The 26594-nt window shown below is 39.7% G+C and overlaps 1 protein-coding gene across 1 annotated transcript; it reads left to right on the top strand.

The window, feature by feature from the left end:
• The first annotated feature begins 558 nt into the window (after window positions 1-558).
• On the top strand, window positions 559-26594 carry DPYSL4 (dihydropyrimidinase like 4). Its single transcript, XM_014521763.2, has 14 exons — window positions 559-564; window positions 1302-1390; window positions 4227-4411; window positions 5596-5760; window positions 6917-6978; window positions 7081-7161; window positions 11001-11069; window positions 11189-11309; window positions 12725-12881; window positions 15551-15692; window positions 16998-17168; window positions 18697-18876; window positions 24587-24758; window positions 25901-26594. Exons 1-14 carry the CDS (start codon window positions 559-561, stop codon window positions 25990-25992), a joined length of 1692 nt encoding a protein of 563 aa, XP_014377249.1. The 3' UTR covers window positions 25993-26594.

The raw sequence follows: 26594 nt of genomic DNA, 5'->3' as shown, positions 1-26594 counted from the left end.
CTAGTTTCCTTTTCAGAAGTGAGTTTCTAATTGTTTTCTTTGCAAAGATAAATGTAACATTGTAAACGAACATGAAATGATTACTAAGGTTGGAAAAAAAAGTGAATAATTTCTCGGCAGAGCACAGTTGCCCCAGTATTCATCCCCACTGTGTCTGGCCAAAAAGATTTGCCAATTCATGTTCATAAACTTCTATCTTTCTGGAAGAACCTCAGACTTACACATTTTTCAGGGCAGAGGGTTTTTTTAACCTGAACTGCTACTAAGCTTGAGTGTGGCAAGCTGTCTTCCAGCAAATGAGATGGTCTCTCTTCTCAGTAGCTGAAATGGCTATTGGCCACAGTGGGTAGAAGCTCATTAGTATGACAAGCAATATGTCTTAGTGGGCTGAGCTGTGGTGCTGAGGGCAGCTAACAATTGCATTTTAATCCCAGCTTTGACAGTGACTCTGTGGCCTCAGTCAACTGCTTAGCCTTTCTGCTTCAGTTTCCTCATTAGGAAAACAGAGATATTAATAGTTACAATCCTTAGAACAAGATTGTGATAATTAATTAGGTAATGGTTGTAAGTCACTTATCTAAGTGCTAAAATTCACCAGGAAGCACAGTCCTCCAGGAGTAGTGTTTGAAAGAGGCCTAGCAGCCTCAGATTCATGGCATAGCCAAACAGTTGTCCCTTGGAAAAGTTTTTGAAATAATGGCAACTAAATATAGACCATAGCACAAATAATGTTTGGTTCCCTCATCTACTGTAGGAGGCTGATAATGATCTAGAGTTCCTTTGTAATGTAAATTAGTCAGTTAAATGGAAGTGTCCCCAAAGGATCATGTCTCCCAAATTATCAGGATGGTCATTCATTTACTGATGGGATCATATAGGCAGGAGTCAGAGGGCAGACCAAGAGTTACTTTGCAGGACCTCCCAAAAATGTTCAGGCAAGCACTGAGAGGGAGTATGGGTGTGCAATTAATGAAAGATTATCTGTGTCATATCCAGTTAGTTCTCCAGGCTTGTGCCATGTTTGATTTTAAATATGATAAATAATATTTTATTTGTATCTGGATTAGATTTTATTTTAGTTTTAAATGTGTATCTGCATGTTTATGTGGAATACAATCAACTTTGAAGTGGAATGTTTGGATGTGTTTTTAAACTCAATTTGACTGATTGAAGTGCAAAATATTATGTCCCAGACTCTATTTTCAGTAGGCAATTATAGATAATTATTCAGCATGAAGGTTCATAATGAGTAAAATAACTTCTAAATAAAGTAATCTTAGAAAACACATTTTTTCCATTAGAGTGACCGACTTCTAATCAAAGGAGGAAAGATCGTCAACGATGATCAGTCATTTTATGCAGAAATTTATGTGGAAGACGGTTTGATAAAGTAAGTGGCTCAAAATATATTTGGTATTGTAATTTACATAACGAACATGTTGTTGGTGTAATTTCGTAAGAAGTACGTTTTCCTGAAATATTTGAATTTCCCATAAAGATATTCAAACATACTTGGCAGGGGGGGAGGGGGAATCAGTAGTTATACGATATAGGAAGAAAAAGTCCAAAGAAATATGCATTAGTGTTTATTTGCAAGTGGAAAGAAACCCTACAGCAGAGAGTAATACAAGTTATTGTAGTAATGCTGACCTGTATAGGAGGTTGTTAGGTTGAATGTATAGCTTTTACGGACTTCATGAATACCAGAAGGTCAGATGTAAAATGATCTTAATTCCTGGTGGATATGTGTTCAAAACAAAACATCCCCACATAATTTGCCATAACTGGTAAACTGTTAGGCTAGGGACAGACATTCAAAAAGTCTGAGCCTGAATTGATTCAATCTTTGCAAGTTAGTCTAACCTGGCTAAGCTAAATCACTTTGTAACTGAACAGACATCCCAGAAATGCAGGCATATGCCTGCAGTGGCTGAAGCTAGAAGCCAGGGGGCATTAGAGCAGCCCTCCCTTCCCTTTCACATTGCTGAGCTGAGGGGGTTGTGACTAGGCCCCGGCAGGACACTTTGATTAGGGAGGGATTCCCCCCTCTTCTGACCACCCCAATAGGGAATTGATAACACAGTGTTGATCATCACCTCTAACTCAGTGTTTATCACCTCATTAAGAAAACAACAGAGGCACATTACCAGCTCCCTGTTGATTCTCCCTTTGTCCTGTTTGCCACAGCACAGACCATAGCCAGCCAGCATGTGGTCTGCTAGCTAATGCTGAGAGGTGACTGTAGGCAGAGCAAAAGGGAAGGGGAGGAGGGATGCCTGCAGTCTGTGCAGAAGCTACAGCCAGGGAGCAGAGGGGAGGAGCCAGCCCTGCTGTGGAGCAGGGAGCCCCACCCAGCCCAGAGAGCATGCTGGGATGCTGGTGTCTGATTTCATTTAAACCAGGAAGGGGCCTGGGACAGACATTGCATAAACCGGTTTGACCCAAATCAGTTAAGTCTGATACTACATTCAACCAGGTTTATCTCAAACCAGTTTCAGCCATTTTCAAACTGGTTTATATGCACTGAACTTATATATATTCTGTTACAGGTTTAAACCAGTTTCTGATCACTTAAACCGGTTTATGTCTAATGTCTGTCCCTTAGTGAGTGGTCTAGGATTATAACACTGACTGACAAGGGATATAGGTCACATTGGAGGTGTTATACTGGTGTGGGCCTCATGGTGTTCTTCAGTACCATCCAAGAGACAAAAATCGAATGAAACTGGGTTGAGAAAGTTTTCAAGGCAATGTTTCCTCAATGGAGGTAAGAGAGTGCCTCACAGTGGTCCCATAACATCCTTCTGCTCTCCTGTTTAATATGCAGTTTCATTTCTACTTGGGAGAAATGTTACAATCTTTGACTTCTCTTTTGCCTCAAGAAGAGCGTTTGCTTGCTTGCCCAAAAGCTTGCAAATTAAAAAAAAGAATTGCAACTAATTGGTTTAATAAAAATATTGCCTCTTCCTCAAGAGTTTTGGATGCCTTTGCTTCTAGACTAACACAGCTATAACCTATATCACAGTAGTCAAGGGTTGTTGGTGTAGCCATGGTGGTCTAAAAACATAGGTAGACAAGGTTCCTTGGCTAGATGTGATATCTTTTATTAGACCAATTAAATAATTGGAAAAAATCTTTGCAAGCTTTCTGGCACAAACACCTTTCTTCAGACTCTCCTTATGACTGACGAAGGGTGTTTGTGCCAGAAAGCTTGCAAAGAAGAAGTTTTCCAATTACTTAGTTGATCTAATAAAAAGATATCACATCTACCCAAAGAACCTTGTCTGTCACAGTGGTCAAGAAGCATAGCTACAGAGTTTGAATGGGCAGTCTTCCTTTGAAAAAAGGATGGTTTATGAGCTATGTGACCTTATGAGAAGTATGAGTGGAGGCAGGGAGAAATGTCAGATACTCAGAGTTTTAAATAGTTTTAACTTTTCTCCATTTTCCAAGCGAAAAGATCTCTAATATACAAGGGCAGCAGTCTGGGGAAGCTGATGGAAATTCACAAATGCACACATGGAGTCACAGAACTGTAGAATCAGAGGAAAACAAAGCTGGAAGGGATCTTGAGAGATCATCTAGTCCAACCCCCAGCTTATCATTGGATCGTCAATCTAAACCAGGGGTGCTTAATCCCCATGTCATCCAGCCTATGGACCAAAAAGGTTGAGCACCTTGATCTATACAATCCCAAACAAATGTTTGCCTACTCTGCATTTAAGAGTCCTTCAATAACAGATTCCACAGGGTGCTTAACCACTCTCCTAATCAGAAACTTTTTTTCTTAAAGCAATATGAATCTCCCCAGTTGCAATTTTAACCCCTTGCTTCATGTCCTGTCCCCTGTGAACACAAAGAACAACAGATTGCCATCATCTTTATAACAAGCATTTTGGTATTTGAAGACTGCTGTTAAATCCCCTGCTTGTCTTCTCAGCTGTAGCCTAAATCCAGTTCTTCCAACCACTTCTTGTATGTCCTGTTTTCTAGAGTTCTCATTATTTTGCTGCTCTCCTCTGAACTCTTTTCTATTTCTCTGTAACTTTTGTAAAAAGTGTGGTGTGCCCAAAGTTGGGCACAGTACTCCAGATAAGGCCTCGTCAATACTGAGTAGAATGGAGAAACCACTTCCTTTGCCTTGCATACATGTTTTAACAAAAAAAACTAATATTTTTGTTTAAAAGTTACTTGCAACTAATAGAGTATCTTCATTCTGTTTTCAGGCAAATTGGTGAAAATCTAATAGTTCCTGGTGGTGTAAGAACTGTTGATGCCTATGGCCAGATAGTTATGCCAGGTGGAATAGATGTCCACACAAGACTACAAATGCCTGTAATGGGAATGACCTCTGCTGATGACTTCTATCAAGGCACAAAAGCAGCCCTAGCAGGGGGAACAACCATGATAAGTATGTAACATCACTGAAATGAATTCTTATTGATGTCTTAAAGCAATAGATTTCGTCTTTTGCTATGTTAGAGGTTATTAACATAGGACAGAAAAGAATGTAGTTTGACCATGTTAGTTAAAAGTGTGCTTAATTAATGAAGTATGTATTGTGCCCTATTTAATACTACCTGCTTTTTAAAATATGAAACTTCCACTTAATTATGAAACACCTTTACAGTAATGAGGAATAGCAAGTACCTCTATTCCTAGGCCTTTTACAGTAAAAAAATGTGTATTTTTACAGCTTGTTTTATATGGGGTGGAAAAAATGTGACTTGGTTAGTCAAATATTTTGATGAGCTTTTCAACTCCAAGGTCTTGAATTAAAATGTTGTTTAGGTTAAAATTGAAAACAATTTTGGTTTTCTTTTTCTCAGTCTCCACCAAAATCTCATTGCAAATAGACCATACATATTTACCAATCAATTCCTGACATTGCTTTGCTAAGTGAAGGCATAATCTCAACAATGTAGGTTTTCCAGGTCAATACGGAGAAATATAGGCAGAGTTGAACAGGAAAATACACTACCAGTGGCATGGACGGTGCTCAATTGCCCACTGATTAGGTCAAAGCAGCTGTGCACAAACTTCCAAGACCAGAACTGGTCCATTGTACATATGATATCACATACCTGTCTCAAGTTGGTATAATATCTTGGCAGTATGGGACTCTACATGTGCTCCAAGAGGAGGGAGGGGCACTTTAATTAGAGCAGCACCCGAGAGCTTAGTTAAAGCACCCCTGCTACCATTTTGAAGCATGGGATGGTGAATAAATGAGATGCTGAGGCTGCTACTCTGTGTCTAATTGAGTCCGCTCTGATGCATGCAGGCACTGGGCATGTGTATAGATGCCCTATGATTTTAGGTTTGAATATCAGCCATAATTTTGAATGATCATCTTCTGTTGTCTCATCCTCAGTTTTAATGGTATTTGACTATATTTTGGGATATTAGATATCTTATATTTGTAATTCTAGTTCTAAAATTAATTTGAATTCAAATTTCTCTTTCCTGCCATAGAAAACCAAGTTAAATAAGTAGATACTGGGTTAACATTAGAACGTTATAGTTGTAAGGGATAATCTTGCACCAAACTTCAGAAAGTGTAAAGGTTGCTGATTATCTGTAATATTTCTTCAGTTGATCATGTATTCCCTGACTCTGGAATGAACCTACTTGCTGCATATGATCAATGGAAAGAATGTGCTGATAGCAAAGCTTGCTGTGATTATTCACTGCATATTGACATCACTCGCTGGCATGAGAGCATCAAAGAAGAGCTGGAAGCCCTAGTAAAAGACAGAGGTAAGGACAAAAATAATAGTGTTCTAAAAACAAGCAAGTATGAAAGCTAAAACAAGAAAAAGGAACAGATTCTTCTAGGGCAATTTGCATCCCTATAATGCAGTACTTTGGAAAACATGCATCCCTGTAATGTAGTACTTTGGTGGCTTGAGCCCAGTTCTAAGCTTCTTACACAGAGAAGCTTCCCACTAACTTTCCACTAGCTTTGCCAAAGTAAGGAATTACAAGACTGGGCAAGTAGATCTAGCAAACTAGTTAACTTGTACCTGAAGTCCCTCTGTGTAAGAACCCAAAGATGCCCTCCAGTGTACTTTGGAAACTATATATGCCACAAGATTAGATACGTTTCACTGATTGCACTTATTTAGATTGCATCTTACTTTCAGATATGCCTGCACAGAACTGACTTAAGTGGAAATTACAGTTTTACACCCAGAGACAGAAATTGTCACTTAACATGGAATTTTTAGTGACTCTCCCATTACATTTTTGAGTGGCTGAGTTAATGAAGAGCTGTCCAGCACTCAAAGTGGCCATTTTTTCATACTTTGTCACATACATCAGTAAAATGTAAAGTATTCCCTAGAGTGACCACGATTTAAAAATCATTGACTTTTATCCACTTACAAAAAAAACCCAATAGCGAAGTATGTCATGACACACCACTAAAAGAATTGCATCACACATTGTGTAGAAATGAAGAAGGAGTCTTCTGGACTATAGTACACATAGATGCTATATATGTATTCTCTAACTAAATAACAGTTCTTTGATAGCAGAGGATCTCCCTTTGCAGTATATTGCAGTTAATAAAATAATTAAAGTATAACTATTGGGTATTAGCTAACATCAGCTTGCACAATTTAAACCCCTTCTGGGGACAAGATGAATTTTAGATCTATGAATTTGATCTCTCCTGATAGTGGTTTACCTACAACTTATGTTTCATAATCCACATTTAAAGCCTGAGCTTCACAAGAACACACACTAGATTTGCAGGTTCTTCTCCCCAAACCTGAAGCCAAGGCCAGAGTCCATTTCAATCTTACACACTAACCTAAAAACCTTCCCTAGAAATGAACACTGTCTCTTCAGCCCATCTCTAGATCTTTGCTCTGAGCTGTAATAATAAATACATGTGTAATTTTTTTTAAAGGTGTGAACTCCTTTCTAGTTTTCATGGCTTACAAAGACAAACTCCAGTGCACTGATGCCCAGGTAACGCAGAACCATTGACATGCAATACAAATAATCAGCTATATTTAGAATATAAGATTTGACCACTCTGACCCTGGGATATTCTTTTTTTTTTCTTGACAGATGTATGAAATATTTAGCATTATTCGAGAGTTGGGTGCCATTGCCCAAGTTCATGCTGAAAATGGAGACATCATTGATGAGGTATAGTATATATATTCCTTTATATTAAAGAGTATTTGTAATGTAATTATTTAAAGCAAAATATTACCTATAAAAGATACAGTTGCCTGAAGAGCAGTGAAAAGCAGAGCAGAACCAGATACATTTCCAGTATTACGGTCATTCAGTTAGTTCAATAGAAAATGGCAGAAATCAGGCCAGAAGGTATATGTTGCTAGGGCCACATGGCTGTTTTTTGTGACAGGAGCAGCATGTGCCCGCCCAGTGCATGTGGCCCGTCATGGTATTACTTAAGTCATTATACTGAAATCACTGGGAGAAACTGTCATTGATTTTGATGGTTTATGAGCTATGCACATTACAAAACCACTATAAGAGCAAGCTCCATTGGGTCTGCAGTTCAGCTGCTAGTATAGAAGTTTATATCTTTTTCAAGTACTTCTTGCAATGTTAGGTTTGCACACTGCCTTACTGGGGCCTGTGGGGAATACAGAGATGGTACGCTCCACACACCAGCTTTTCTGCCTCATCCTTCTGGGCTGGATCTGACCTCCAGGATAATCTGATAACCTGAGTTTAGAAAGAAATGGTCTGATAGCAAATCCTGGTATGACACTGTGCACTGGAAGAAGAATCTTTGGAAGAGCACCTGGACTTTGTATTTAAAAGCAGATGCATCCTGTTTGCATGTACTCTATTATTATCCTCACAGATGTACAAATATATGCATCTGCTATAGACATTTTAGGGCTTCATGCTTCACTAAGGTTTGTCTTCGGAGATGTTTATTTCTGTTTTGTTTAGAGCTCTGAGGATCCCATCCTGAAAGTTAAGGAGATTTTGGGCTTTTACAATAATGTGCATTTCACCTGGGTCCATATATAAGGGCAAATAGCAAGAAAGGAGTGTTTTGCACTCAAAGAATCATAGAATCAGTGGACTGGAAGGGACCTGGAAGATCATCAGGTCTGGTCCCCTGCCATAGGCAGGAGGTTAGTGAGCTCAGAGCAGCTCAACGAGGTACTTATCCAGCCTCCTCTTGAACATCTCCAAGGCTGGCGACTCCACCACCTCTGCTGGGAGTGTGTTCCAGGCTCCAGTTATGGAGAAGAAGTTCTTCCTTACATCCAATGTAAATCTCCCCTCTGTTAGTCTGTGACAATTGGCCCTCATCCTCCCAAGGGGTACCTTCTTGAAGAGTTGCTCCCCCAGATCTTGGTGTTCCCCGCTGACATACTTGTAGGTGGCTATCAAGTCACCTCGCAGCGTCATCTTCTTCAGATTGAACAAGCCTAATTCCCAGAGTCTCTCCTCATAGGGCCTATCCTTCAAGGCCCCTAACCATGTGAGTGGCCCTTCTCTGCACCCTCTCAAGCTTATCTGCATCCTTCTTGAAGTGCAGTGCCCAAAACTGGGCACAGTGCTCCAGTTGCGGCCTCACCAATGCTGAGCACAGAGGGAGAAGCACACTCTGGATGTGTTGGGAACACATCAGCTGGTGCACACCAGAGTTCTGTTTGCCCTGCTGATACCTTCATTGCAAGGGTCTATTAATTTTCATCCAGCTGCTTTTTATTTTTTGAACAGGAAAAAATGCAAAATAAATGTTGGGAATAAACAACACAGAATAAAAATAAACTTGCCATTCATTCTAAATTATCTCAGGTAACTGAATGGCCATGTTAAATGCAAGGAAAGTTTCAGACTAAATACTGTTTCCCAATACTTCAAAAGGCCTTTGTAATAACAAACAAGACTGAGCTTAATAGCAGATTCCCCCTTTAGGATTTTAACTGACAAACATTCTCTTTTAACTGGCTGTAATTCCAAGCAGTTCTGTCTTCAAAAGTATTTCTTGAAGCTGCCAGCATGATGACATTAGAGCTCTGTGGATGAACTTCAGGGAATCTGCAAAAGGAACACAGAGGGTACATCTACCTGAGACAATGCGTAGTAGACTCATTCTACTGTGCATTAGCATGTCACAGCAAAAACTGGGCTAGCGCACAGTAGAAGGAGTCTACTGAGCATTTAGCATCACACAAAGACTGTGTGCTGTTACTACTGTGCATTTATGTAGTACCTCATATTAGAAGTATTAAACATAATGCACATGCAGATGCACCCAGGGGGTACACTAATGAAAATCACATAAGAATAGATCTTTTAAGAGCTACAGGATCTGGTCTGTAGGACTATTTAGTAAACATGGCCATGCAGTTCATCACAGTGATCAACTACTAGCTAAACACGAGCCTTTAATGTCATGAGAACACCTAAATATGGGGGAAGTCTAAAGGAGACTGTGCTATAGAAATCATTATCCTATTTATTTAGGCATGTGCTTCAGAAACATGAAGAGAACTTGGATTCAGCTCTGTGTGTGTCTACACAAGATGCTTACTGTGCAGTAGCCTAATAACACGGCGCAGTAGTGTGCTGGTCAAAAACCATGTTAATATGCTACTGTGCTGTTTTATTAGGCTATTGTACAATAACTATCACAAAAAACCCATGCACCCACACTACTGCACAGTAACTGTAGTTACTGCAAATTTAGTTAGTACTTCATTAAGCAAGTACTGAACTAGTGCTGAATTAGTGAACACGTAGATAAGCCCTATATGTATGCCAGAGTCTTTTGGCCTATACCCTAAATAATATGAAGTCCCCGATAGTTAAGGAGGTGGTAACAGGAAAAAGTGACTGCGCCCACCCAGAGATAGCTAGGACCCAGGGCTATACAAATCACAGGCAGTGCTGATGAAGAAGGATTGAAGCCAGCACACCCAGGGGATGTGTGGATTTGGTATGTTCCCTGATAAAGAATTACACTATTTGAAACTTAATAAGAGAAGTTTTTTAACCCTCAACAAAAACCTGGATGAAATGCAGTCCATGGCAGCATTGTTTATTCAGTATTCAGAGCTTCAGCAGGGATATTTTCATCTTTCTGACTTGGCACAAATAACTTTATATCACTTCCTTTCCTTTTTCATGTCCTTGGGACAAGATATTTACCAGAATTTGGAGATTTCATTGGACTCAGACAGGCCTTGCTGTGAGTGCTTCTGCTATGACTTTGAATGTACGATCTTTGGGCTGTCAACCATGCACATTAGTGCCTGTGCCACCCCTGCCCCTCTATATTGCTACATGTGGGTACTAGGAGGGAGAGGTTCCTAGTTTACTAATGGAATGTACATTGCTTGCTCCTAACTCTCTCTCCAAAACGGTGCTTTGGGTAGTGCTACGAGCAAGGAACTCACTTTTCCTCTTACTGGATTCCATACATTGTAAGCATTTGGCTCAGTAAGTGCCTACTTACTGAGCCTTAAAATTGTAACATCCCTCTGTAAATGGGGGAATATACAGAAATTTTCTCTATGCTTGTTTGATATGACCTGTATAAACTGTTATCACAGCTAAGACGTGTGGGACTTCACAAGTCCCTCAAGATTTTGAAAAGGATAACAATGCCCTGTGTAATTGGGCTGCTCAGCATTCAGCTTCCTGCTATACAGTGCACCTAAGATGTATGAATTAATGGTTCAGGAAAAACCGATCCTTGGTCATCATTTGTACTTAATTGTTTCTAAACAAATGAAAACACTATTATGTTGTCAAACTATTAGTGTGCTTCTATGCTAAGGTAGTGGCATGAGATTAATTGTAGGAAGATGTTATACCTTTTAATAAGATGCTTCAGTTGTCATGGACATAAACATACTCAGGGATAGTAGTCAGGAATCTTCACAACCTTACAAGTGTTTCTGAATATAGTATTTCAGATCCCAGATGAGTTTAGACAAGCTGTTCATGTTACTTACTGCTTCTCTCATTCATCTTCATTTACCTAGGAGCAAAAGAGACTGTTGGAATTTGGGATTACAGGACCAGAAGGGCATGTTCTCAGCCACCCAGAGGAGGTAATGTCTTTAGGTCTTCAAATGGACCTATTTAGAGCTTTAGAGTACTCTCTGTTCATGTCCATTCAACTAAAAGAAATGTTTTAAGGCAGTGTCTGGTTATGTTCTTGTTTCCCAAGGTTGAAGCAGAGGCAGTGTACCGTGCAATCACAATAGCAAAGCAAGCCAACTGCCCCTTGTATGTCACAAAAGTAATGAGCAAAGGTGCAGCGGATGTCATTGCTCAAGCAAAAAGAAAAGGTAAAACGCTGCTTCATATTTGCACAGTAACTGAAACTGTTTGTTGCCGTGAGTATCACTGTAATGGACAATTGGTAATGGTTTACTATTAGTCAATGTCTGGCACACCTGAAGAGCTCAAACACTTGATGTTAGCTCTGTTTTCAAAATGTGCTGAAGTTTAATTGCACTAATGTGAACTCAACAGAGCTGAGAATATTTTTTATAGACTTTGCTACACAAAACTCTTCTGGCACAGTTGAAAAAAGAATTTTTTTTTAAAAAAATCACTCCATCATGCTTTGAACAAATGAGCCTGGAAAAAGATGAGAATTCCATCTGGTGACATTATAGGAAGTCAGAGAACAATTCCTCCAGGGAAACAAGGTACAGGAGACACAATGCTTAGAAGGCAGTTACTGGGCACATCTACACATGCATTAATGCATCATAATTACAATCCATTAAGTTTAGTAACTGTGGTGATACTAACAGTGCAGTAAACTCATTCTGCTGTGCATTAGTACATTAGCATGGCTTTTGCTGTGATGCACTAATGCACAGTAGAGTTAGTCTGCTGCACTTTTAGCATTTTATGTAGCATCTTCCATTGGGTCATATCCTGAGCAGGGGTAAATCAGGGGGTTTCTATTACAACTGGTGGAACTATGTTCATCTACACTAGCTGGGGAACAAAACGCACAGTGCATAGACTTGGGTAATTGATAAAGGAGAGAGACTATTATATACAACTGATCTCCAGTGCAGAAATTATAGATTGTTTAGAGTCACAGTATGCTACTCAATAGCCTCTCTGAGCTGTTTTGCATGTTCACAGAGTAGCCTTAAAGACACAAGAGCTTTTAAATCTTCTAAAACTCCCAGCTTGAATCATTTCTCTTTTTAAATGAATCAAAGGTGACAGAGCAGTTATTAAGTATGGCAAGGAGCTGCTTACCATGGCACATAAAAGACAATCAAAAACATTCAGTCATGAGCATAGAGGACCAAATCTATCCTCAGTGATTCGATCCTCTGATTTCAATGGAATTGCTCTTGGAATGTTTTTCCTCAGTTTTTGTATACTTTTTGGTCCCAGTTGAAAGGATTTCCAATTTTCCCTAGCATGTTACAAGAATGGAGCTAGCTTCTGGAATGCTTGTTTAGTCATTCTCAGGGAAAAAATCAGTACTAGGCAAGATTTTATTTACAAAGTAAAAACTTTGTAAGAGTTTTAGGAAATGGCCTAGACTCTTGTCTGACTGGCAGTTTACTCATACAAGCAGACAAGTTGGCTGAATTTCAGTAAAGTAATAGAAACTGGATCAAACCATCCTTTATTGCTAATCTCAGACTTTGTACTGTGAGAAAAGAGAGCTTTCCACTGGGAGCGTACTCAGGTTATCAGACTATTCTCTAGTGTTGTTATTCTCTAGGCACAGTTGTGTATGGAGAGCCCATTACAGCCAGCCTTGGTACTGATGGGTCACACTACTGGAGTAAGAACTGGGCCAAAGCTGCAGCCTTTGTCATGTCTCCTCCAATCAGTCCTGACCCTACTACACCTGAGTATCTCTCTTCACTGTTATCCTGGTAAGTTGGAAAGGACTGAAGGATTGTGCAGTGTTTACATTCTCACTAAAATTGAAAGAATCAATAGAACTGAGTACACTGAAATTTTTGGGTTAATGTCAGCACCATGACCTACGGGGTAGAATACTGGCTTTAGAGTCAGACCTGGTTTCAACTGCAGTTTGGCCACTGATTTGCTGTATGACACCGGACAAGTAATTCGATTCTCTTTGCCTGTCCCCTCTTTCCCCTTCTGGGCTTTATCTATCTTGTGTGTTTGGACAGTAAACTGTTTGGGCCAAGCCGTGTCTCTTAATATATGTTTATCACATTATATTGTGAAGGATTCCAGAGCACCAGATGTGATATAACCAAGGAGGGATGAGAATGGACTAGAACTATCTCTCTAGCTACAGTATTCCCTGTACTAATATGATATTAAAATTGGAAGAAAAGTTTTATGGGCAATTTGAAAAGAAGGGTTTTATTACTGATGATTTTAGAAAAATCTATGAAACATCTGTGAATCTGTTGCCTGATTGGCAGTTCTATGAAATATCAAATCTGTGCAATGTTATAAGCCTTGAGGGTCAGATGTCACAGAGTTGCCAGTATGCTATCTTAGGCAACAATGCGCAGTGCAGTGTTTCACACAATCATATCATGATATGGCACTGTTAGATTGTGTGAGGCACTGCACACACAGAGCAAAGCAAACACTGACACTTTTACAGTTTTCAAATTTAGGAAAAAAGTAAACACATAAGAAATAGCTAGTTATCTTATGATCATGTCTTCTCCCTACCATCCAGGGTTAAATCCTGGTCTTATTTATATTAATGAAAGCTTGGCCACTGGTTTCACTGGAGCCAGAATTTCACATGCAGCAGATTTTGAGATCTCAGCTATGATCAGATGTTACATTTGTAGCGCTATAGAAGTTGAGGGGACAGGTGGTACAGGAATGTTCCAGGATGAAGCAGTAGCTTCTCTGTAGTGCTACATTTTGTAGCACTTGTAATGCTATCTATAACATTTGTAAAGTGCACCATAGCACTGTGGTGGTCACTTAGACCCCTGATATCCCACAGTTCCCTAGTCTGCCTCACCCGCTGCCCACTTCAGGGCAAGGAGAGCAGGGTTGACGGTCACTGTGTTCAGTCACAGGGGAGAGCACAGACTGCCTGCTTCTCCACTTACCTGCTCCCAACCCCGTGAAAAGTTAAGCCATCATTGAGCACAGAACCAAAATCAGGCTCACTCATGGCAAGCAGAACTGTAGCCCCCCATAAACAGAAAATACAATCTGATTATAATTCAATGTAAATGCAGCATTTACATCTAATATTACAGGTGTTTTTGGGCTTCATAAAAACCCATCCCATTCCTTCCTCTCCTACCTCACTGTCATGGCTCTGGTCGTTGAGCTGTAACAGGTTCTGGTACATGGAAACTGGATTTATCCTGGGCTTAATCAAGTCTAAGATTAACTATGGGCCAGGGACAGACATTACATATAAACCAGTTTAAATGATCAGAAACTGATTTAAACCTGTAACAGAACAGAGATTCAGTGCACATAAACCAGTTTGAAAATGGCTGAAACCAGTTTGAGATGAACCTGGTTGAATATATTATCAGATTTAACTGATTTGGCTCAAACTGGTTTATGCATTGTCTATCCCAAACCCTTTGCTGATTTAAGATAAACCAGACACCCCCAGCATCCCAGCATGCTCTTGGGCTGGGCAGGATCTCTGCTTCCGCCCAGCCAGCCTGGCTTCACCCCTCTGCTCCCCAGCCCAAGCAGAGACAAGCAGGGGTGGAGGTCTGGCCAGAGAGGGGTTAAATTCCCCCCTCCCTGTGCCATCAGTGGGGACCTGAGCCAGGTCTGCCTGGCCCTCCCCCATCACTGCTGCAACAGGGGGGCACTATGGTCCTTGAGGCAGAAGGGGGAAGGGAAGAGAGTTAGTTTCCCCTGTAACCCACTGGCAGCCGGGTCTGCCCACCATGGCCAGGGCACTTGCTCCCTGCCTGGAATAGGCCCCCAGCTGTCCCCTCTGTCAGAGGCCTGAAGGGAGGAAGAATAACCCCATCCCAGCCCCGCGCAGGGGCCCTGACTGGCCGTGTCCCCTCCCCACTGCTGCAGCGGGAGGGGGCAGGGCCCTTATTAGGGGCAGCAGCCCCTGTCACACTGTGGGGGAGTACAAGCCCCTTTCCAGCAAGGGGTCCTTCAGTATCCTTCCTAAGGGGATCTCAAGGCCAAAAGGAAGGATTGAAGGCTGTAAGGCTGACTTAAGCTTTCAAAGTGAAATTTTCAAAAGCAACTAAGAGTTGAGAGTAACACTTTTAAAGGTATTTAGGCATGTAGTTTCCATTGAATCAGTGGGAGTTAAGTGCTTATACACCTTTACAAACTTTCTCTTTAACTCCCATTGACTTTCAGCTGGATTTAAAAGTGTGTATCACGTAGATACCTTTGAAATTTTACCTTATGGATTAAATGTACCCCTATGCATTGGGCTGGGCCCGGGGCCTATGAAATGTTTATATCGCACATTGCCTTCTTACACAGGCGTGTATTATACTTGAAGAGTTAGCAATTGCATAGATAAATAATCTGAATTATTATGCCAGTTTTGAGCCAGTGATTTTATCCATTAATTGCACTTTGGTTTGTTTTAATGCAGTGGGGATCTACAGGTTGCAGGCAGTGCTCACTGCACATTTACCACTGCACAAAAAGCAGTAGGAAAGGATAATTTTATCCTTATTCCAGAAGGAACAAATGGCATTGAAGAAAGAATGTCAATAATTTGGGAAAAGTGTGTGGTAGGTAACAAAATACCTGAAACATTGGCTGATTTATCTGTGAAAGTGTGTACAGCTTGTTCTTGGTCAGCTCACTGGGGTTAGATAATAACAGTTCTCTTTAGCTGAAGTGAGAAAAGTATGTTATCTTACATTGTTAGTCACACTTTACAGGGATACTATCAGGACTGTTACTTAACATAACCTTGTCAAGGAGAGAAACTGTGACATTTGAGTGCAGCTGTCCTGAAAGATCAACTTATTTGAAGAGCATCCCATCTCAATTGGAGCTGTAATCAGAAAAGAAAAATATATCCAGGAGATTCTTTTAAAAGTGAGAAATGATGTCTCCATTCAGACCTTGCAATAATACCACGCAGGCCTTGCAGAATGTCTTCATTTATTGCTGAAACATTTCAGTACCTCTGAAATTAGGTACGACTCTTTGGTGGGATCAAGCCCACAATAAATCTTGGGTATGGTTTGTTGAGGCAGTTATTTTTTTTAAGATTTGCTAATTGTTTACCTTATTACTGATGATGTTTACCTTGCTAAAAATACTATTTTTCACATGAACCTCAAACCCTGCATCCCACTGTAGGGTCTTATACTTCACCCTTCATTTGAGGTGTGCTATTGTGCTTTTTGAGTCCCTTTTTTTTGTATCCTCCTAGCGGTGTGAATTTGAAGATCAGTAGCACACAAAAAGATCCAGCTCTGTAAATGTTCCTTTTTGCTACTTCAGGTATGGAGTTACCTGAAGATGGACTTAATTTAGTATTAAGTTAAAAAAAAATTCTGAATGTGAATCCAGCATTGGCGAAGGAAGTGAGTCCTAGAGATGAGAGCTTTGCCAGATAAATGATAAAGAGACATCAGAGTAGTGATAGACGTCTTCAGTCTCGTCTTCTCCAAGGAGGCTTCTTATTCAGTGATGTAAGATGCAGTATCTGTTGGTGTGAGTGCTGTGGCTGTCACTAGCTTTTGGCTGTCTCTTCGCTGCCTCAGTTCTGGAAATGAACCATGCAGGAGTGGGTGGCCTGGCATGGGTTTTTTTGCGAGCCCAGAAGCAGCCAGTGTGTAGGTACCTTGTTCCCCACAATGCCACTTTCACAGTGGCTGTTAATTGGGAGCAACAATTTATTTTCAGCTGTAAGATGTTCTAACAATTTTTAATACCTAGTACAGTAGGAAGTTTTATGTGTGTGCAGCTGCTGTGATCTTCTCTTGCTGTTAAGGGATAAAGATGAGTATCAGTAACTTTATCTAGAAAATGCTAATTCACTACTTGCCCCTCTCAAATTCTCCTTTTGTTTTGATTTCCAGGTTTCAGGGAAGATGGATGAGAATGATTTTGTAGCTGTGACCAGTACGAATGCAGCTAAAATCTTTAATTTTTATCCCAGGAAGGGACGAATTGCTGTAGGCTCTGATGCTGACCTAGTTATATGGAATCCCAAAGCTACAAAAATTATTTCAGCGAAAACCCACAATCTGGTAAAAACTCTTGTTGTTTTAATTTCTCTTTTTTGTTGATTTTGCTGCCAGCACAAGTTTGCAAAACCTTAATCAAATTAAATCATTTACCAAACTTAAGGAATCATTTGGGTAAAATATTGAATAACCTTGAGTTCTGGTTAAACTCATAAATAAATTCATCCTTTCCTTCCTGCAGGGCACATGGAGTTTTAATGTGCCAGTATGTTAATTGAGGTGTAATAAAGCTATAGTTTGGTTTTATAGTGCAAATTACTAGGCTGGGTGATGTACTCACTATGAGTTGGAAAAATGCAAGCCCTGTCATATTTCAAATGGAAAAATTAGGACGAAATAATAAGACCTTGTAGCTATGCTGTATGCAAAGGGCATTCATACTGGAATAAACCCTGAGTTCCTTAGAGTATTTTGACCCAATCTTAACTAAGGTAAATTCTCATCTCAGCAAATGAAACTTTAGTCCAAAATTTAGAAGTGAATATCAGCAGCTTGGGAAACCCATCTCACCTCTACCTCTACAAATGAAGTACTTGTATGTACTTTTACAGTAGCATACAAGTCCTCCTTCTTGCACTGGCTACAGTCAAGCTTATCATCCCTTTCTTAAAGTCATTCAAATTATGCCTTCTCTAGGGTGTCATAGATCTTAGGTATTCCAGAATGAATTTATGCCCAAAAACTTAGAAACCCAGATCATTAGAACAAGATTAAAAAAGTTACTGTTAAGCTCAGAGGTAGCATTGTTAAGTTTAGAGTGTTGAGCTAGTTGACATTAGATCATTTTATCACTTTTGTTAGATGGATGGACTTGTGTTAAATGGATGTAAGACTTCTGACAAGAGATTGTTTTTTCTAGCAAAAATGAATATTTTTGCATAAAATGTGTATTATGGTTGAGATGTTCTGATTTCATTTAAAATTTAGTAAGAATGCTGAAAGATTTTCACTTTGATTTTCAGTAAAGCTTTTGGTTTTTGCTGTTTGAAAAATAAGAAAAGTGCCTTTTTTTAGCCAAAAATAGTATTTTTGAAATGTGAAAAATTTGGTATTTTTAATGAAAATTAAATTTGGAAGTTTTAAAAAATATTCAGATTTTCCCCAAACTTTAATTGTTCTTTCTTTAGCATTTTGGTTAAAGGGTTTGCAGTTTCCTAGAAAACATTTCAATAGCTACTATAAACCCAGAAGTTTATTTAAGCAGGGGCCTACTCAATATTTGGGATACTTATTCATCACTAAAACGGGTCAGGTTTGCTTGAGAAATATAGGGTGCACTTTGAGGTGTTGCTAAATGTTTTCTAAACCTAGTTTCTCCCTTCCAATGTTCTTTAAGATTAGCAAATTAAAAGAGGGTTATATTATTTCAATCTCAGCCTTGAAAGTTAAATAAGAAATGATTGATTGTACATAATAAATGCAATACAAAAATCCATGTGTATATATAATTGGGGAGCATTTGGGCTCTTGGGGGGGGGGGGGGTTGGATTAAACCCTAAACTAATTGAGTGTCCTGATTTGGTTTTGCCAGAATGTGGAGTATAATATATTTGAAGGAACAGAGTGCCATGGCGCTCCTACTGTGGTTGTAAGTCAAGGAAAAATAGTGCTGGAAGATGCAAATCTCTTTGTCACTCAAGGGTCCGGTCGCTTCATTCCTAGAAAGACTTTCCCTGATTTTGTTTATAAAAGAATAAAGGCAAGAAACAGGGTAAGGAGCATTTTCTTTGTATCAAAACAGTTCTGTGTCTCTGTTCCACTTTATTTTTATTCTTAAATTGCAAATACTGTCATGTTAGAGTCTCCTGACTTCCTGGTGCAGCAGAAAAGGAGAAACCAAGCAAAAAAATCAAGATTATCTACTTAGAGGCCTTGAAAAGAGGTAGAACTACCAAACAACAGACCTGGTGCATTGCTAGGCACATTAATCAATAATATCACTGTCCAAAAGCTGTATCATTTGCATGACACTAATTACTAATTCACATGCATCTAAGGTAAAAGAAAATCATATTATATTTTAATGAACAGGTGCATTAGATATTTAATACTGGTTGATAAGGTGTGCTGCATCTCTCTGAATGAATGAATGGCTCATCTTCAAGGAGACTCAAGGGTAAACTACTGTGCTACTAATTACAAGCATGCGGATAAGCGGTATAAAAAGACATGAGATGTATAATGGATTTAATTACATGTCCCTTCTACGTTAAATTTAAAAAGTAAAACATTTTCATAATATAGAATTTAAACAGTATACTTCCTTTGAAATATTTGAACCATTATCATGGTGTGATGATAGCATTCACCTTATATAAGTGTAGATCCTTCTTCTTACAGATATTCTGAGCTTAATGAGTCTCGATACCTTTTCAATTCAAATAGCTAGTGTAGGAAGCCACACCTAGAATATAGCTCACACTGTAGTAAATTTAAGACCTAATCCCACAGTTCTTTTCAGCCCTTTCCAGCAAATGCCTTTTGCCTCTCTACGTATCAGTCGTTAGGCCATGTTCTGGGCAAGCATTATATATTTTGTAATTATAGCAAACACATGCTCATCCAGGGATGTTTAGTCTAAAATGAATGGTAGAAAAGGTCAGTGTCAGCAGGATTTGAAGTTGACCTGAATGTTCTCAGCACTTCTCAGAATTTAGCCTGTTTTTTAAATTGCTTGTGTATGCCCTAGATTACTGGTGTGGATGGATGCTTCCTGTCCCTGAGCTGTAGCCCTTGGCAGGGGATTGGAAGGAACTGGAGAACAGCAGCTGGTTGGAAACTCTCTGCCATTCAGTGGTTTCTTTCTACAGGAGAATTTTGCAAGGGTCAGATATAGCAGCACTAAAGCTGTTCATTACAGGGATTCCTAGGAGCCAAAGGCGAGTCAGTGACCCAGCCTTATTACTCTGAATGCATCGCCTCACATTCTGGCTGAATAAGCAGGTCCTAGATCCTCTCCTAAGTCGGTTTTTTTCCTGTCATTGCTGCTCACTTCACAGATATGTCCCCATACTTATAAAAACTCAACAATTATATGCATAGGCGCAAACACGCACGCATACATGCCCTGAAATTGATTGCAGCTTCTGACTGAAAGATCAGGAAAAAACATGACAGCCATTACCCCTGATTGATTTCAGAGATGTTTAAAATATTTTTCTCCTGTTACCTAATAGCTTGGAACAATTGAGAAAAGGGTTTTTGTTCATTTTTGTTAGAATACATAATTTTCTTTGGAGAACCTCATAATTATTCCTATTAATAATATGGGGGCTGTCTCTGGAGGAAAATTGATGTGATTGATTAGAGGATCAAAATTTATGCAGTTCCCATGGATGAGTTTAGTGTCAAAGGGCATTTCACTGCTCCAGATCCACCCATGCAAATCTAGGCTAATAAATGTCTCAGTATGAATTTCATTGTTGTTTTTCATTACGTGTAGTTTCATTGTTGCCGTGGTTCGGCAGAATTGTTTTCTAGTTAGCACAGGAGCTTTTTATATTATGGCAGTTAGCTTAAGTACAGCACATCTATTCCCCCTTCTTTTGTTGTTCTCCACATGGCCTAGTCTGGCAAGGATACGAGATGTAGCTAGCTAGCTCTGTTAGTCTGAAGTTCAGCAGAAGCCAAGATAGATTTGCATCTTAGACTAAATTAAAGATATGTATAGTGTAAGCTTTAACGAGCTGGAATTCACTTCATTAGATCCTGTGAATGGACATGCACAGAGCAGTAAATGAAATGGAGAAAGTGATTTGAATACAAAAGATAGGAAAGGAGAGGGGAGTGTGGAGGAGGGGAGGGAAGAGAAGGGGAAGGGTTGGGGGCCAGTGCTGAGACAGAACATCCTCTGGCTGTGGAGTACCATCAAATCCCATCAGATCTTTATTACAAATGTTGTTGTTATATTTTTATATTGAATGTGGTTCTGAGAGTTGCTGTACATTACTGCTACAATTTGTTTCTATTTATATATAGTTATTGGTACTCAAAAACAGGTAGTATGGTTCATAGGTTTAGGACCAGTAAAACTGGTTTTGCAGTAGTGTTTTCCAATAGCTGTACATCAGACCTTAACAGGTGAACATTTCTTTATTCTTCCATATGTTTTGTGGATGCTTTTTTTGTTCAATGAATAGCAAATAAGACCCACTAACCATTCCATCGTCTGCAAATATATCAACGTACATCAGCAATAATGACAATATCGTTCGTGACTTACAATAACTTCTTGTTTGTCGGTGGAGCCATTTCTGCAATAAAGCCACAGCAACTGGGGGCAAGTAAGAAAGTGTGAGAGTTAGTCACAGCTTTTAAAACCACCACTTCTGATTAACTGAGAACTAATCTGGTATCAGTGATCCATGACACTAACAGTGGGAGAGACTGCTCAGATATGTTGTTCTACCTGCAAAGTGTAAGGAAAAAAAATTTACTCTTCCTAGAATACAGAAAAAAACCAGTGTTAAGTCTGGTTCATCCCATTTGCTAGGACCAAATGCCTCTGGCGATTTGCTCCCAATCAAACTGCATCTATCATATTTTTGAAAGTAGAAACATTGTGTCATTTTTCATCATTGAAGGAAGAAGCGTTGCTAAATATAAACTTCTACATATATGGAGCTGGAGGTTTCTAGACTTCTAGCTAAATAATAATTGGGTGTCAGATCTGACCCTCACTGATTGCTTACTTGTGAAGTTAATGCATTTGGGCAGTCCCATTCGATACTTCGGGCAGTCAGTCTGGTTGTCTGCATTCCATTCTGGGTCTCTTGTCTAGCAGGAACCTTGGATGGGAAATAGGATCTGGAATGATGTTGAAGAATATTGCTTTGGATATCTTCTTTACAGAGTCCTTTAGTAAGCGTGAAGAAGTTAATATCAAGTGGCATGAGAGGTTAGCAGCAAAACAGAAATGCTATTTCAAAATGGAAACAGTTGTTCATTAGCAGTTGTACGTATACCAGTTTCTTTCCTATCAAACCTAAACCTCTTCTACCTTCCAAGTCTTTGATTCTGTCTTTTTGTAGTTATAAAACGACTGGCTCACTGTGTAGTTTGCGATGAAAAAGGGCCACCAGCTGGTATTAATGGAATGGAATATTTGTAATGTAACTATTTCTCTATACTGGCTTTGCTCTTTTTTTAACAATGAAAGAGTGGGATGGTTTAAAGGAGCACCTGATGCAGTAGGATGTTATAATCATGCCAAGTCAGGTTCTGTTGACGTGTTACATCAGAGCTTCTGATCCACCCAAACCAGAACACAGTAAAACATAATGGGTGTGTCCAGACAAGCAGGCATGTATGGTTTGCGGTGTCGCAGACACATCTGCAGCACAACACACAGCACGTGCTGCACATGCACGCAGTCCCTGTGATGCTAATTTGCAGTGTGGGGGTGATTTTTGACATGTGGAAATCCCAGTGTCAAAAAAAACCCGCAGCTAAAAAAGAGGGGCGGCGGATGTGGCAGCAGTGCGCACTGCCCAAAACCAGAGCCTGGCCAGCCAGAGCCACACCCCAGCTGCCGACCAGGCTCCCTGCTGCAGGATCACCATGACTGCAATCCCTGGGAGGCCCCCAGTGCCCCAGGTAAGGTGCAGGCCCTAGCCTCCCCTACCTCACCCGGGGCAACGTACCACACGCCAGAGCGTGCATGCATGGGCATTACCTGGAGACAAGTAGCAGCAGCACATCTTGTGCCACTGTTTGTCCCTGGGGAAACGTAGGTTCCCACTCTCATGTGGGTGTACCCAATGTGGACAACTGACATCATTTTGCCTTCTTTGTAATAACATAGTGACTCCTTTGCGAATCATTTTTTTCAACAATTAGTCATTCTCTTTAATCCTATTGAATATAAAAATACTAAGGGGTACTTCTCCTTTGGGGTACAGTTCTGAACTGGCTTCCACAGCTTTGGACAAGGCAGGATGTAAGGGGCCCCCATACCTCCTTATTAAGGTACATGCTTTGTGGGCAATAACATGGCAGAAAGAGTGAACTCTCCCATTTTCTCTAACACAAATAGGTTGGGGTGGGTAGGCAGGGCAATAGGAAGCCTTAGCTGTGTCCTCAGAAAGTACTGGCCAGCTCAGCAGAACCAGTGTAAAGGAGGAAGTAACAGGGGTGTAGGTTGTAGCCGTGTTGGTCTAAGGACACAGGCAGACAAGGGTCTTTGGGTGAATCTGATATCTTTTATTAGACCAACTGGTTCAGTTGGATGAAAGATATCAGATTCACCCAAAGACCCTTGTCTGCCAAGAAGGAAGTAAGTTGCACCAGGAAAAAGGTGTCACTTATTGGCTCTGACTTGTAGTCAGAGGGAGTAGGAAATGATTTCTGACTCTTAAGTCACTGTTTAGTCCTTGTCTTTCTCTTGGGAATGTGCAGCTAAGTAATGTTTTTTTCTCAGGGAGACTCTCCTGTCTTAGCGTCTGGTGATGAAAATATTGATCTTGGTGCTGAAAGCTGAGGAATACTGATGTGAAGAATCAGTCAGATAGCACAGTCTTCTGGGAATAGGCCATGTCTTGCTGTGTGTGTAGGGCAGGAAGTTCAGCATGGATTGAGGTCTTCCCAACAGACATGCAAATATCAATCAATAGCAGATCTCTAAAGATACACCTGATCCTCATTTACCCTTAAACCAATTTTATACAGCTCAGGCCAAAGCAATGCAGATAGGCCTTAGGTTAAATGGGAATAGCCCCATTTTGTGAAAGGCTTATTGTCAGCAGACAAGGTTATTTGGGTGAATCTGATATCTTTTATTACACCAACTTAAATAGTTGGGAACATTTTTTTAGCAAGCTTTCGGGTTTAAAAACCCTTTGTCAGGCTGAGGATGTCTTATTGTCATGTCTTATTGACAATTGAAAATTTTTTCTAATTTCTAATTTGTCTAATAAAAAATTTAAGAAGAATATTGACAATTATTGACAATTGACAATGAGGATGTCTGATTGTCATGTCTTATTGACTATGTCTTATTGTCAGCAGACATTCACTGTTTACTTCCTGTGTATTATTTTGGAAGCCAATACACCATACTGTCACAGTTTAACATGAAGTAAAGTAAAGGGACCTTTCAATGGGATGCTGACAAGATAGATAGATGTGGCAGCAGATTTGCTAGCTTGTTTTTTGAGGGGGGAGGGCATGGATCTGGTTGCAAAATCCACGTAACTTCTTGTAAAATAATTTACCAGACAGAGCAAATGTAAGTGTTTGCAAGCAATGCTCCGTCTTCTGGAATTCACTGAAGATAACCCAGTACTTATGTGCAGTCTTGCTATAATTAATCAGGGTACGTGTAATGAAAAGAACAAAAATCAGTCAGGGAACTTCAAGTTTTTCATTGTTTTGTTTTAAACCAGTTCAGGGGTTGATCTTCTGTTTACCTCATTACATTACAGCTTGCTGAAATTCATGGTGTCCCCAGAGGGCTTTATGATGGGCCAGTTCATGATGTCATAGTCACTGCTAAAGCTGTGGCCCCCACTCCTGCTTCAAGGATAGCTCCCTGCTCAGGCAAAATACCAGCTCCTCCTGTTCGTAATCTGCACCAGTCAGGATTCAGCTTGTCTGGTAAGTTCACTGAGCAGGTATAGGAACTTTTGCAGGGAGAGATGTGTACAACAAGCATGGATGCAGTGAGAAAGCAGTGGTTGTCTGTTCTGGGTCACGATGCATTCCAAGGAGGCAGCTTGCACCCAGAGAGAGTGCTTTTGAAACAAATGGTTCTCTAAAGAGATATTGGGGTTTACTGCATGGCAGTCAAAGCATATATTATGTCAGCCAGTAAATAAAAATCCAGGGATAAATTGCACTAATATACTATATGCTAATGTAAAAGATAAATTGCATTAATGACTGACTTTATATAATGAGCACCTTGCTAATTCTGTCAGTTTTTCTTAACTAGCACAATTTGGTTTTCACTGCTTTAGCTTCTTACATACAAAAAAATCATATGAAATCTTTCCAGATGTTGAAAAACTAACTGTTACAATACAATAAAACATGTTGATCCCATGAACTTCAGTGGAGCTAGGACTTCAACCTGAATTGTGTCCATTGCCAGTTGTATATGTAGGAATAAATCCAGACAACAAATACAGCCTGGAAAATTAAGTCAAGTAATACTAAATGGATAAAGTACAAAGGCAGATGAAGAAGGGTGGGGTAAGAGAGAAGACATCATAATTATTAGAAAAAAGAATTAGTAAGAGCAGAGGTCATATTCTCTGCTACCAGAGATTGGAAGCCAGAGTTCAGATATTCTTGTGCATTAGCTTGCTTTAATAAAGTTGGTTGTAAGGCTAGAAAGACAGACCACACCAACATATTACTACAAAGAAAAATCAAAGCTAGGCTTGTAGCCAAGGAAATGGCTCAACAAATGTGCTTCAGACAGTGGCTTGGAGATCGTTAAATCTGTGCAAATGCGCAGTATATATACACTTCCATAAAAGATTGCAAGATGTTTTCCGAGCTGAAGACGTAAAACAGTTATTATATCAGCTGTCCTTTTTCCCTTTTTCATTAGGAAGGGGAAGAGTACAGAGAATCTTTTTCTACCTTAGTAGGCTTAATATTTTTGCATTAAGGATGGTCTGCAGCTGCATGGCCCATGTATCATATATGATGCTACGAACACAGGCAGTTCATAATTAATCTATTGTAAATCAGTGGGACTTTCACTTCAATTTTTGTTCCTTGTCTTCTAGGGTCTCAAGCAGATGATCACATTGCAAGACGTACTGCTCAAAAAATTATTGCGCCCCCTGGTGGACGTTCCAATATCACATCTCTCTCCTAAGCATTCTAAATTAGTTGATGTACTGAATGACTTTTCAAATAAATCATAGTTTCTGCTGGAGAAGATGGTTTGGGGAAATGCATTCTTTAACATCATTCTCTGATTTCCAGATAATATGTCTTTAAAGGACTGTGCCTTGTTTATACTCACCCAGAATACCTTGTTCTATGAGCTGTGATCTTAACAAGTAGTTACATGGACATTCTACGCTGTCAGGGCAAGGGACCTGGGTGAAGTGTACACCAAGGACATATGAAATTAGTTTGCTTTCAAGCTCAGGATAAAATTAAGTGTGTACAAGTTTCCTCACTCCCATTTTCTCCAAGTGGAAAATAGCCTAGAAATACACAAAGTAGAGAACTCTTGTCAGGTATTATAAATATATTTCTTACTCAAATAGTTATTCATCACATCTTTAACACATGCCTATCAACAATTAGAAGTACATTTTAAATTATTTACGGTGCTGCTAGATGTCTTACCACCAGGACCAAGCGGATGACATTTTGTCTTGAAACGTTTCTTTGTTTCTAACAATAAATACTGCCTTTTCTTTTCTAAAGAATTTTAACTGATAAAGACTTTCAACTCTATATGGTTTT

This window comes from Alligator sinensis, unplaced genomic scaffold (assembly GCF_000455745.1).
Source record: "Alligator sinensis unplaced genomic scaffold, ASM45574v1 scaffold195_2, whole genome shotgun sequence".
Lineage (NCBI taxonomy): Eukaryota > Metazoa > Chordata > Crocodylia > Alligatoridae > Alligator > Alligator sinensis.
Note: the sequence above shows the minus strand (reverse complement) of the source record. Positions and strands in the feature narration are given on the sequence as shown.

Excerpts from the sequence above, each read along its gene's own strand:
- DPYSL4 (XM_014521763.2), top strand. Across the intron at positions 11,310-12,724 it reads TGCTCAAGCAAAAAGAAAAG|GCACAGTTGTGTATGGAGAG; the intron begins GTAAAACGCTGC and ends GTTATTCTCTAG. Across the intron at positions 12,882-15,550 it reads CTCTCTTCACTGTTATCCTG|TGGGGATCTACAGGTTGCAG; the intron begins GTAAGTTGGAAA and ends GTTTTAATGCAG.